Here is a 13,591-nt window from a genome sequence, read left to right as displayed (position 1 = left end):
AACCGCAGGAGTAACTTGTAGTCGCGCTTTCAGAGGAGCTTTGAGCGAGCGGTGAGAATGATGTATATTTGTGAGCAAATGATGATGCTTTCCCGTACACTTCAGCGCGCCCTTACGCTCCTTCACCTCGCGCGCATAACGAGGTAAATGTAGCGAGTTTTACCCTTCACGTATCGTCCCCTCAAAGGAGGGGGGGGGGGGGGGGGGGGGGGAATCTATGTTTTCGCATTCACCTGAATAATGTGTAGTTGCGCCACTGTCCACATATAGTCAGACAGAGTTAATGCGCGCGGCCACCGGATATCTGAGAAACTCGTCCCATTAACTCGACCAACCAGAATAGTTTCTGTGAAGATTAAAAACTCAACAGACACGAAATGGAAGAGCTACTAAAGCCACATCCTGCAGGGCCGGTCCAAGGGAGTATGAGGCCTGGAGCAGAATATGACTTAGGGGCCCCTTTTGTTGCTAAAAACATCAGCACCTCTAACAGCTTCTGTGTTAGATTTAGTGAAATCTAGGACAGGGGGAGTAGTTTAACTGGCAAACCTAAAAAGCAATAAATTATAACTGCAGCTTACTAATTTCTATTTGTGAACAAACAGAGCTGAAACTCAAAGATTAAACTCACAGCATCATATTGTAGCTGTGGTAACAAAACAATCTGACTATGAATATTGTTTTTTTGGCTCTTGTGGCCTTTATTTGATAGTTAATTGACAGTAAAGTGGGTAATGAGAGAAGAGGGAAGACATGCAGCAAGGGTCGCCAAGGCTGGGAATTGAACCTGCAAAAGCTGCATCGAGGACTAAGGCCTCCATATGTGGGTTGTGCTTAACCCCTGCGCCACAACTATGAATATTGTTCTTTGAACTTCTACAAAGTAAACTTGCCAGCTCCTTAAAATCTTACATATAAATATTAAATAAATTAAAGTATTTTAATTTATATATGTTGAAACCATTATGACATATTTAGCAGAAGGTTGAAACTGTTCAGCGGGGAGCGGGGGTTGGAGGGTGGCGTTACTTGATTCATTTTTACATGGACAAAAACCGTTAATTAAACGGTCACTGGGACTGACTAGTATATATTTCATTGAGGATCTGAAACATACAAGAGAAGGTCGTCTGCATATAAGGACAATTTAAGCTCAACACCAGAGCGGATAATTCCATGAAAAGAAGAGAGGGATCTTAGGGCAGCAAAGAGGTTCAATGGCTAACGCAAACAGGAGGGGAGAAAGAGGACAACCCTGTCTAGTACCACGTCCCAACGGAAAATAACGGAGTTAGTGTACGAATATTAAAAAACAAATGGCGACCTTTGATGAATCCCTTCTGTTCATACGAAATAATCTGAGGAAGCACCGTCTCAAGCCGAGTTGCGAGTATTTAAGCCAAAATCTTAAAATCCACATTTAAGAGCAATAGGGGCCTTTAAGACTCGCAAGCAGTGGGATCTTTACAGGAGAGAAATAGAAGCCTGAGATAAGGTGAGGGGCAACAGGCCACGCACCAGGGACTCATTATAAACCTCGAGAAGAAGAGGGGCTATCTCATCTTAAATTTCTTAAAAAATTCGGCAGGAAATCCGTCCGAGCTGGGGGCCTTACCATTCTGCATATTTTTGATTGATGTAAACATTTCTTCCAATTTAATGGGAGCATGAAGTTGATCAGAAACCAATTTATTTATCCTAGGAATGTCAATATTCTGAAGAAAGACAAATAACTAATCCAAGCCCAATTGTAGTTCAGATTTATACAGATCACAATACAATTTCTTAAAAATGTCACTGATAGAAACAGGATCGGAAACGAGATTGCCTAACTGATCCTTGATTTGTGATATTGTGCGAGAGCTAGCTATTCGTTTCAGTTGGTGCGCCAGGAGCCTACTTGGTTTTTCTCCATGCTCATAATAAGAGGCTCGAGATCGAATCAAGAGACGCTCTGCATCAGATGTTGTTAGGAGATCAAGTTCAGTTTGGAGATCCTGTTGCTTCAGTAAAGCGTGTGACGGATTAGTGGCATTTTGCCTGTCAATATTCTGAATTTTTGTTGATATTTCTGATATCTTAGCATGTACAGGTCCTTCTCAAAAAATTAGCATATTGTGATAAAGTTAATTATTTTCCATAATGTAATGATAAAAATTAAACTCATATTTTAGATTAATCTTTTATTGTTTTAATACTGATGATTTTGGCATACAGCTCATGAAAACCCAAATCCTTGTCTAAAAAAATTAGCATATTTCATCCGACCAATAAAAGAAAAGTGTTGTAATACCAAAAAAGTCAACCTTTAAATTAGCGGTTCTCAACGTGGGCGGTACCGCCCCCCAGGGGGCGTTCAGAGGACGGCAGGGGGCGCTGGCGGACATTTTTACAAAAGGGGGGCGCTGGGATGCCTTTGGGGGGCGTTTGGTCGAAGGTAAACTTTACACCTTAAATGCAGAACAATACCAGTTTAGACTTTGAGTAACTTGGTAAAACTGTATTGTGTAACATTAAATCATGCTTGGCTGCAGCTGTATCGATGGCAGCTCTTCTTCTATTCAGTGTTTGTAGCTTCATGGCGCAGCTCCGCTCCACATCACTTCAGTGTTACACCGGCCGATGACGCTGCTGTGATTCACTTTGCCTGGTATTTATGTAGGCTACATATGTTTTGGCAGTTCTGTGATTATGTCAAAGCAGCAATTTATATTAAAAAGTGTTTTATTTCCGTTTGAAAACTGCCCGCTTCCATGGAAGGACAACAGAAAATCGCTCTTATAAACATGTAATTACTAAAATCACAATGCCCTCACTTTGTATCCCTCTGAAAAATGAACCCATTTAAATAAAGAAATCCATCCATGGGTGATACCACGATAGAGAGCATTCATTTTATAGCGTTAACACTGGAGCTGAAAGTGGTCCAGTATGAAACGGGTTTGATGGAACAACGGTACCACAGCACTTTTAAATTTCAATAATCAGAATACTGAAATTGTTTCCATTGTTTTAAAAGTCTGCCTTTTCCCCATTGATATGTTTCCCGACTGCCCTGCACCTTAGGAAGTAAAAAAAAAAAAAAAAAAAAAAAAAAAAACTCCGCGCACATTGCGCAAAATTCTGAAACATGAGAAGCGGGCAAAACGGAGCGACGAACTAGATGTGAATTATGGCATGAACAGTGAAAAAATCAACACATGATGTGAAACATGACGATTAGGAGGCGCAGCTGGTGATGAGTGAAGATTACTGGTGGTCAATAAACGATCATATAAATCTAGCAACAGGAAAGAAACTAAAGTGGACATAGCAATAAACCAAGAGAGGATAATATTAATCAAATGAAACTAAATGGAAATGAATGAAGAACAAAATGCAAGAATAAACTAAGAAACTAAAGTAAATACGGAGGAATAAACTGGTATGGCAAGACCTTTCGAGCAATAATTAATACAGAGACTGTATGGCAAGAATAAACAGACCCTATTTCCAGATAAAAGGTAAAATAATATTGTTGAAGTGTCATGGCTAGGGGCGCAACTACACATTATTCAGGTGGATGCGAAAACATAAATCGGCGCCCCCCCACGAAGGAGCTTAGAAACGTACGCTCACCTGCCCCCCAAACCTCCTCCTCCAGACGCCGACACGTTTAGGTAAAACTCGCTACATTTACCTCTTTATGTGAGCGAGGTGAAGGAGCGTAAGGCGCGCTGAAGTGTACGGGAAAACATAATCGTTGTGCCGATTCAAAACATCTACAATAATGATAGTAACATTAATAATAAAATAATTGTCAGTGCAAAGTAGCCTACAAATTTTTTGGTGGGGGGCGGTGAGGGACCTGGATAAGGGCTAGGGGGCGCTGGCCCGAAAAAGGTTGAGAAACTGCTTTAAATAATTATGTTCAGTTATGCACTCAATACTTGGTCAGGAATCCTTTTGCAGCCTTCAATGCGGCATGGAGGCAATCAGTCTGTGGCTCTACTGGGGTGTTATGGAGCCCAGGATGCTTCGATGACCTTAAGCTCATCCAGAGTTTTGGGTCTTGCATCTCTCAACTTTCTCTTCACAATATCCCACAGATTCTCTATGGGGTTCAGGTCAGGAGAGTTGGCAGGCCAACAGTAATACCATGGTCAGTAATGCCAGTGGTTTTGGCACTTTGAGCAGGTTCCAGGTTGTGCTGAAAAATTAAATCTTCATCTCCATAAAGCTTTTCAGCAGATGGAAGCATGAGGTGCCCCAAAACCTCCTGATATCTGCTGCATTGACCCTGCCCTTGATAAAACACAGTGGACCAACACCAGCAGCTGACATGGATCCCCAGATCATCACTGACTGTGGGTACTTGACACTGGACTTCTGGCATTTTGGCATTTCCTTCTCCCCAGTCTTCCTCCAGACTCTGGCACCTTGATTTCCAAATGACACGCAAAATTTGCTTTCATCTGAAAAAAGTACTTTGGACCACTGAGCAACAGTCCAGTGCTGCTTTTCTGTAGCCCAGGTCAGGCGCTTCTGCCGCTGTTTCTGGTTCAAAAGTGGCTTGACCTTTGACCTGAGGAATGCGGCACCTGTAGTCCATTTCCTGCACATGCCTGTGCACGGTGGCTCTGGATGTTTCTGCTCCAGACTCAGTCCACTGCTTCCACAGGTCCCCCAAGGTCTGGAATCGGCCCTTCTCCACAGTCTTCCTCAGAGTCCGGTCACCTATTCTCTCTGTGCAGCGTTTTCTGCCACAATTTTTCCTTCCCACTGAGGTGCCTTGATACAGCACTCTGCAAACATCCTATTCATTCAGAAATTTCTTTCTGTGTCTTACCCTCTTGCTTGAGGGCGTCAATGATGGCCTTCTGGACAGCAGTCAGGTCAGCAGTCTTGCCCATGATTGCGGTTTTGTGTGATGAACCAGGCTGGGAGTTTTTAAAAGCCTCAGGAATCTTTTGCAGGTGTTTAGAGTTACTTTGATGATCAGATGATGAGGTTAACTGCTTGTTCAGAGAACCTTTTCATGATATGCAAATTTTTTGAGACAGGGATTTTGGGTTTTCATGAGCTGTATGCCAAAATCGTATTAAAACAATAAAAGACCTGAAATATTTTAGTTGGTTGTGCAATGAATCTAAAATATATTAGTTTAATTTTTATCATTACATTATGGAAAATAATAAACTTTATCACAATATGCTAATTTTTGAGAAGGACCTGTACATTTTTATTATTAGCTGAAAAATAAATAATCTGACCCCAAAGGTAGGCTTTTAATGTTTCACATAATAATGAGAAAGAAACTGTGCGGCTCTTGTTAAACGTAAGGAAATCATCAATTGTTAGGATGAATTTATTGAATGGCTCATCTGATAACAGGAGACTATTAAATCTCCAACCAGGGAAAGAACGGGGTTTATTCATAAAGTTTATATCAAGGCTTAAAGGGGAATGATCAGAAATAATAATCGGATAGTTTTCAGAAGATGTGACTCTGTGCATTAAAGAGCCATCAACAAAAAAATAATTTATACGGGAATAGGACTGGTGTACCTGTGAGAAAAAAGAATACGTTTTTGTTAGTGGATTACGTGCCCTCCATGGATCTACATACCCATTTTGGGTCATAAAATCCAAAATTGATTTAGACATATTTGACTGCGTAAAGGCCCGAGATGAGGAGCGATCTACTGCTGGGATCATTACACAGTTCAAGTCCCCAGCTAGAATCAACAAATGAGTGTCAAGAAAAGGAAGTGTGCTAAATAGATTATTTATAAAATCAGGATCATCAAAGTTTGGTGCATAAATGTTCATTAATAAAACAGGGGTGTGGAACAGACAACCTGCAATTATAAGAAATCTGCCATTTGTATCTTGCATTATTTTTGATGCTGTGAAATTAACCTTCTTATTAAACAATATGGCTACTCCTCTAGCTTTCGAGTTGAAGCCCGAGTGGTAAATCTCTCCAACCCATGAATATTTGAGCCTGGACCAATTTGCATTCTGCAGATGTGTTTCCTGTAGAAATACTATACCAGGGTTTAAGCGCTTCAGATGAGAGTTTATTTTAGATCGCTTCACTGGACTGTTAAGACCTTTAACATTCCAACTTAGGAATCTAACAGCAGGTGAAGTTGAAGAAGCTTTCAAATCAACGGACATGTGACCAGTTGTTTAATTATAACAGAAGTTGAAAGATATTTTTTATTATATTAATTAATATTCCCCCTCCCCCCCCCCCCCCCATTTCCCCTTAATGTGAAAATATTACTTAACCAGACAAAACAAAGTCCCCAGAATGTGAAACAAATCCTTCTGATTGTAGTTCTCACTTGGTAATAGACCCGATGTAGATATTAGTCCCCTCGGGAGAGGTGAAAACTCGCGTAGTTCCACCATGGGTAATCCGCAACCGGGCCGGATGAAGCAAGCCGAACCGGACCCCCTCAATGCCACGGAGCCGGCGACGGCAATCTGTGAAGGCTGCCAGTGCTCGGGCCGTCCTGGCAGTATAATCGGGAAAAACGATTTACAGTTCACCTTGATCCGCTGCAGCTCCCTTGCCTGCCTGTCGCCCCATCGCTCCCATCAAGCCCGATGGGGCGAGGGCGCTCACCTGCCTTGGGTTTAGGGATTGGGATACGGTGAGCGCGGTCTAACAACGATTCCTCCGCGAAACCGAAGGCTTCCTTTAGCAGCCGAGAGACCGCAGCCGTTGAAGCCGATAAAGGGTCATCCTCCGGGACACCAATGATGCGGATGTTCTGACGCCGGGACCGGGACTCCATGTCATCACATTTATCCGCCAACTGTGCCACAGTTTTAGTAAGGCTGTCTACTGTCTCCCGGAGGCTGATGATGTCATCAGTGAAGGTGGATAGGGATGTCTCCATCTCAGCGACCGTTACGTTTAGCCCCGTAAAACTCTCCTGCACCACAGATAGGCCAGAGGACAATTCCTTCTTGAAGGATAGCAGCTCGGACTTAATCGAAGAGAGACTTTCACCAAGAACAGCATCCCGAAGAGCCGCAAGTAGCTCCTTTTAAAGATTGCTGGCATCGCCAATTGCAGCGGCTTGACCCAGGAGATGACTCAGCACAGGTCGAGGACTTACCACGAGGAGCAGGTCGCAGGTGAGACTGAATCGAATTTCCCCCTTTAACAGGCTTTGGTGGCATTTTGGTGACCAAGCAAAAAAGACAGTGTTCAATGTAAAGATTACTTATCGTTTGAGGTCAAAGTCAAGAAAAGTGCCGGGTAATAATCGGGAAAAAAAACAAACAAAAAAAAAAAACCCAGCCAACCCCGCAGGAGCACACCAAGACACAACTTACTTTTAAAGATTTCCTGTTTTATTCAGTCTATTCCTGTTTACCTTCATAATAGCTTGTAGACCCACCGGTTCCGTTCTGCTCCCCTCTTCCTTACAGGCAGCTAAGCTTCAGTTCAGCCCGCTTACTGTCGCTGCAGAGCGGTGAGGGCTGACTCACCAGGCGTTAGGCTGTTCAGCAGGTCGGTTCCTGAAGTGTGGCGATGAGCCCACTGGGATGCTCAGAGCCGCCTCTGGGGATCCTCTGAAAAATTAAAGGCCGTTTAATTTCACTGATGCTGAACTCATTACAAATTTAGACCATTTTTCCTCCAGCTTCCCAGCCACCGCACAAACACGGTGTTCTTCTGCAGCGTCTTCAGGGGAGAAACGCGCAGAGGCGGTCGACGTGGGAGCGTACGGGAAGCGGTTACAATAACTAATAAAAATAAAAAAAAAAACATCATAAAGCAGACTGACACGAGAAGAAACCTTTATTCTCAGCCAACATGTAGGCTAAACACAGTTAGATGCCTGAACATTCATTTGCGAGCAGAATTCACTTTACAGGATCAATTACAGTAAATCACACCCACGATTAATAATTAGCTTAGAAAGTGCAAACATCGGTGGAAAATAACATGGCGAGTCGGAGGGCGTGGCTCAGTCAAGCTTTTGAAGCTGCGAAAATGCAAGACAAATAATCTGTGAAAAAAATTAATCCAGCTCCTTTGCCTCGTCCCAAAACTAAACAGAAATACACCACCCAGTCAGAAACAGACAGGAGGAGGGTCTTAGTGCTGTCAATCACTTTAGATACAGCAGGCTCACCAGAACAGTTAGCATAGTTACCGATGACTGCGCAGAATTTTTTTTTCTGCAACGGTAAGTTGTTTATCCACCGTGAGCATATTGAGCTGTCAATCAATCATGAGATTGATTGACAGCTCCTCCTCCTGTTTCTGATTTTTTTGTTTTTGATCAGGGGCAGAGCCTTTTTTGCAGACTAGAATAGTAGATCACTGAGGAAGAGGAGGAGCTCAATTTTTTCCACAGATTATCTCTTTCATACAAAACTGTCACAATATGGTGACAGTTTTAATAAATATGGGAAAAAACAACATATTTTTGCAAAAGTTAAATGCTTCAGGTTTAAGAAGACTGAAGAGTCCAGTTCCAGCCACAGTAAAGTGGGCTTTGCTCAGCAGGACTGAGTGTTCAGACTGTTCCCTCAGCCCAGTGCAGACGTTTTGCAGATACTTTTATTTTTTTATTTTACTTCTGTGATGAGCTTTGATACAATCAGCTGGGAATTAGCAGTCAGCAAAGCTTCGACTTGTACCGGTTCACTTCTATTCATTTTCCATTCAGCTTCTCGTGAAAATGTTCAAATTCACAGAAAAAGCCAGAAGTGAAAAAAAAAAATTACAAAAATGAAAAGAAATAACAGGGATTTCAAGTTAACATTACCCACTTTCAACACTTGACCCAACAGATTCTAACCTTTGATGAAAGTTTTACTTAAATAAAAAAAAAACCCATAGCAACAAGCAGATGTGGAGTTACATGCAAACACAAATCTCTGCTGAGTCCGTCCCGAGAAGCTGCTGCTCCACAGTGCTCCCCGTCAGGACGAGCTTCAAACACTGGAATGAATAAATCAAATGCAACATAAATATTTCACATCCGACTCATTGACTGAAAAGGATATAAAAAAAATAAGAAAAAAAGAAACGCTTCAGGGCACATGAGTATCAATTTATTGGCCCCTGAAATGAGTGTGGGTCAGACTGAGTGTCTGGATGGGGGCTAGGGGGTTTGGGGGGCGTTCCTGTGGCGCAGAGCTGCTCCTTCACATGGCATCAAAATGGAAACGGTGGGCTTCCTGCCTCTTCTCTCGGTCGTCTGCTTTCTGTGGGACACACAGGAACACAAGGCACAGAGAGTCAGTCGTGTTGCTGAGGTCTACCTATCATGACATCAGAGCAACCTGTACCAGATGTTTCTGCTGCAACTCAACCTTACAGGAAAAAAATACAGTTTAATACCATAAACAATGACAAACATCTACAGAAATTTAAAATACAAGCAAAAATGAACCATAAGTCTAGCCCAATTGTAATTCTAGGCAATTGATAACTATGATTGATTGATTGGATTGAAATGATTTATTTATTTTTTTGTAAAGTGTCTTGAGACGACATTTGTTGTGAATCGGCGCTATGTACATAAACATGAAATATTGAAACAGAAAATGAACTGTTGATTCTCATTGTTCCTTATTCTTGCTGTTTCATTCTGGGTTTCTTATTTTATTGGTTTTTTTTACTTTTTCCAAGTTCTGCACAAAAACTTTTGAAAAGGCTGTTTGGTTTGTGTACAATCTGCAAATAAAGATCTTATCTGGTAATATAATTCAGCATGCTCAAACAAACATGCTTCAGTAGAAGAATTGTGGAACATTATAAGCTTATTTACCAAATATAAAAGGTTGGGAGGCACTTTAAAGAAACATCAACAAACACAAAACAATTACTTGAAGTTTCATCACAATTACATTTTCTTTCTAGAACGTAGGGCAGCTGATTTTTATTCGGCGTGAGAGGAGATTTGGTGAACAAAGTGCAGTTTAGCACCTCAACTATATGAAGTCAGAGCCGTGACATGAGCAGATGTTGCTTTGAACTGTGGTGCTGAAAAAAATAAACAGATTCCATCATATTTGGTAACTATTTCTATCATAATAATCTGCAGAAGGAAATTGTCTGACACTTCAACGTCCAAATTGTGTTTGAATTTTTATTTCTGCATCGTTTAAAGTTGCAGATGACCTGATGAAGTATCACTGCAATGTGTTATTTTTTGTTTTTCCTCCCAGCCTGTTTTGGCAACGATGGATTTGGAAAAAATGGTTAATAGCTGAGGTTATCCTTTATATGGATGCTCTGTCTTGTACATTGAAAATGCATAAATACAGTATTAAAAAACCCCCAAAACAAAAAGATACTTTCTTTCAAGTCAGTGGTTAGCAGTGTGTGCTACACCAACACCATGACTGCTGCTGATTGTTTAATTGAAAGAAGGTGCAGGTGGTGTTGACCTCTGATCCTGTGTGTGTGTGTGTTTTGTAAAGTTTCATTTCTGACTCTTCACATCCTGGGCCGGTGTTTCTGCTCACTCCTGCATTTTAAACGAGCTCAGGCTGTGAACAGGCAGCAGTGCTTTTGGATCTTATTTATTTGAGTTTCCTCTCCATGGTTGGCAGATAAACCTGAGACGTAGAGATGAAGTGTGTGCACAGTCAGAGGTTTTCAGAGTGTCACTGACTCCTTGCAGGGAAGTTTTTTTTTTGCAGTTCTGGTTTTCAGGCTCATCATCCATGCATTGAGATTTCACCGCGTCCTCTTTGAATCCTCGGTGACGAAATCCAACAAAAAATCTGTCAAATTTCACAATCTCTGTTAATAAAAAAAATAAATACTATAAATCTGTGTAGATTTTCACAACGCCGGGAGGAGCACAAAAAGAACAAAAAGAGAGGAAGAAACAAAAGATAAAAGAAAAAGAAATTAAAGAACAAAAAAAGAAAAAAACAAACAGAGAAGCAAACAGGTCAGTTATGTCTGACTGACAGTCGTGTGGTTTCTCCTCCTTCTGTTTTGGTTGCTATGCGTCGGTCAGCGCTCGGCCTCGCCTGCTGCTCATCCTCAGCAGCTTCCTGTGATGGCGTCCAGAGGAGCAGCTGCTGTGACTCCATGACCTGATCCAGGTGGTCTGGTCAGCTTTCAGGAAGTGCAGTGAGAAAGTGAACCAGACCAGATGAAGTTGTGAAATATTTCAGCATTCCTGTCCAAGTGCACAAATGGCCCACCTCAGGACCATTGAGGTGTGAAAGCACGCTAATGATATTTCACACAGGACCTGTAGCTTGTGGAACAAACTGCTGTCACAACTGCATTCAGATTTAATTCCTCTAAGATCGCAAAACGACGCAGCAGTATGAAAAATTATTTACACACTTCTAAAAAGGCAATGAAATAAAAAATAAATTGTAATACATGTCTGATTAAAAACTAAACAATGAGAAGACGGCGTTTTAGAGAGCTGAAGTGTTATTTACTGCAGAGCAAACAGACACGGTCGGGGTGTTTGACTCCATCCATCCATCCATTTTCTTACACCCTTCTCCCTTAGTGGGGTCAGGAGGGTTGCTGGTGCCTATCTCCAGCTACACAGAGACACACAGGACAAACAACCATGCACACACACTCACACCTAGGGAGAATTTGGAGAGGCCAATTAACCTGACAGTCATGTTTTTGGACTGTGTGAGGAAACCGGAGTACCCGGAGAAAACCCACACATGCACAGGGAGAACATGCAAACTCCATGCAGAAAGACCGGGGCCGGGAATCAAACCCAGAACCTTCTTGCTGCAAGGCAACAGCTCTACCAACTGCGCCACAGTGCAGCGAATGAGTGTGTTTGACTCATTTACTAAAAAAGAAGAAGTGTGAATCCCTAATATCACAAAAAACAACATATGTAACCAGGTGATGACATGCAGGTTTAAGGGGGCTGTAAATAATGTTCATCACCCAACATGAAGCTGATCAGATGATTGAGATGTGACAAATAACCTCCTCTATACTCCTATCACAAAAACTAACCCGAAGCAAGTGTTCAAAAGGAACAAAGCATCCAGTATCGTGAACACTGGATCGTTTCTAAACTAAAAGCCAAGAAGATGGAGGAAATTTCCAATTAACCAAAGATAACATGAGGAGATCCTCCACTAACAACGGGAGGTTTTTGTCCTGTCTTCCAGACTAAACACAAAGGACAGTCGAGTGTCAGAATGGCCAAGTCAAAGTCCAGACCTAAATCAAATTGTTAATCTGTGTCTTGAAGTCCATACATTCTTTCCGTTCAATTTGACATGTGGCAGAAATGCTTCTGCAAGGCACTGTATCTGCTAGACACACTAATAAATAACAGTAATAAAAAACAGTTATAAATCAAGTGGCTGGTTTGTCTAAAAAACCTGATTAAATGAGGAGTCTATATGACGATATACAGTTCAAAGAACCTAGAAGGGCATTTCGTATGAGGAGATGGTTCAACACATACACACGCTTTTATCCTTGAGTTAGCCGTCAAACAGCAGTTGATGATAAGCGGTGAGCATTTATCACCTGGTCACTGACACGGGCAGGAATGGTTGGATACGATGAAGAATAAATCAGCTCACTCATAATGTCAGCAAGGTCAAGCATATGTTGGAAACTGGTCAAATATTATGAATGAAAGAATCAATTTGAAAGAATTGGCGTATGTTCAAAAACTTTACAAAAGAACAGCTTGAGAACCTCAACAGTCTGAATGCTGTTCAGTAGCGGAGCTAAAGCCTCGTGTCAGCTCCGTCTCCACTGCTGCAAAGAATCAAGACTGCAAATTTATTCCCAGGCAGCCTTTTCATGTCCGGAAAGAACATTTGTAACCACAAACAGCTTCTATGTAAGTGTGAGGAAATTACCTGAAGAAGCGCTTAGAAATGTGTGATTATATTCTGTAATTTTGTGTTTTGGCCAGGTGGACATAATTTGAACCACTTTGTACCGTTAACCATTTCACCAACAGGAAAGGCTCACATTTTTAAAATGTGTTTTGTATGAAACATTTTTATTTGCATAATACTTGAGTTTAGTTGCAGAGTACAAACAAGATGGATGAAGCTAAAGCTGACGGTGAGGCCAACACCAAAGCAAACTACTATTGTCTTAAAGAACGTCTTTTGTTTAAATCAGATGCTATTTTAAAGTAAATTATGTTTGCATTGATAGATTATTTACACAGAAAGTTATGTTTACCAACAGTATTCACTTTTTTCAGATTAAATTTGGTTTGGTGGTTCGGTTCAATCTTATTGGACTCGCTGTTAGCTTTAGCCTCCAGGGCTAGCTAATTTGAATTTAAATAAAATAAATATTCCAGTAGCATCAACTGTTGTAGGTAGTTGATGCTCAACATATTGCCTAATTATCAGAGAACATTGCATCTAAAAATTCAGACTCCAGCTCTTCTTCAGCCAAACCGTCCGTTCATGGACGGACCTCCCTGGTTTTGAGTCCAATAGATGGACAGTGACATGTTTACTCCATTTTTTTTATCCTGTCACTTTCAGTTTGGAATAAAGCCTTCATCTCTCTTCAAAGAAAGGCCCGTCTCATATTAACCGCTTATAAACATCAACTTTGACATATCCTCCCTAAAAAAATCCC

At 41.4% G+C, this 13,591-nt stretch overlaps 1 protein-coding gene across 1 annotated transcript in view; it reads right to left on the bottom strand.

Annotated features, from left to right (window-relative positions):
- Positions 1-7,786: 7,786 nt before the first annotated feature.
- itfg1 (integrin alpha FG-GAP repeat containing 1) overlaps positions 7,787-13,591 on the bottom strand; it is a 181,352-nt gene continuing 175,547 nt past the window's right edge. The window contains exon 18 of the mRNA XM_008404870.3: positions 7,787-9,222. Coding sequence (XP_008403092.2) covers positions 9,163-9,222 — 60 coding nt within the window. The 3' untranslated portion in view covers positions 7,787-9,162. The remainder of the gene's footprint in view (positions 9,223-13,591) is intronic.

This window comes from Poecilia reticulata, chromosome 3 (assembly GCF_904066995.2).
Source record: "Poecilia reticulata chromosome 3, P_reticulata-male-v2, whole genome shotgun sequence".
NCBI classification, from domain to species: Eukaryota; Metazoa; Chordata; class Actinopteri; order Cyprinodontiformes; family Poeciliidae; genus Poecilia; species Poecilia reticulata.
This window is presented reverse-complemented; position numbering and strand designations above follow the sequence as displayed.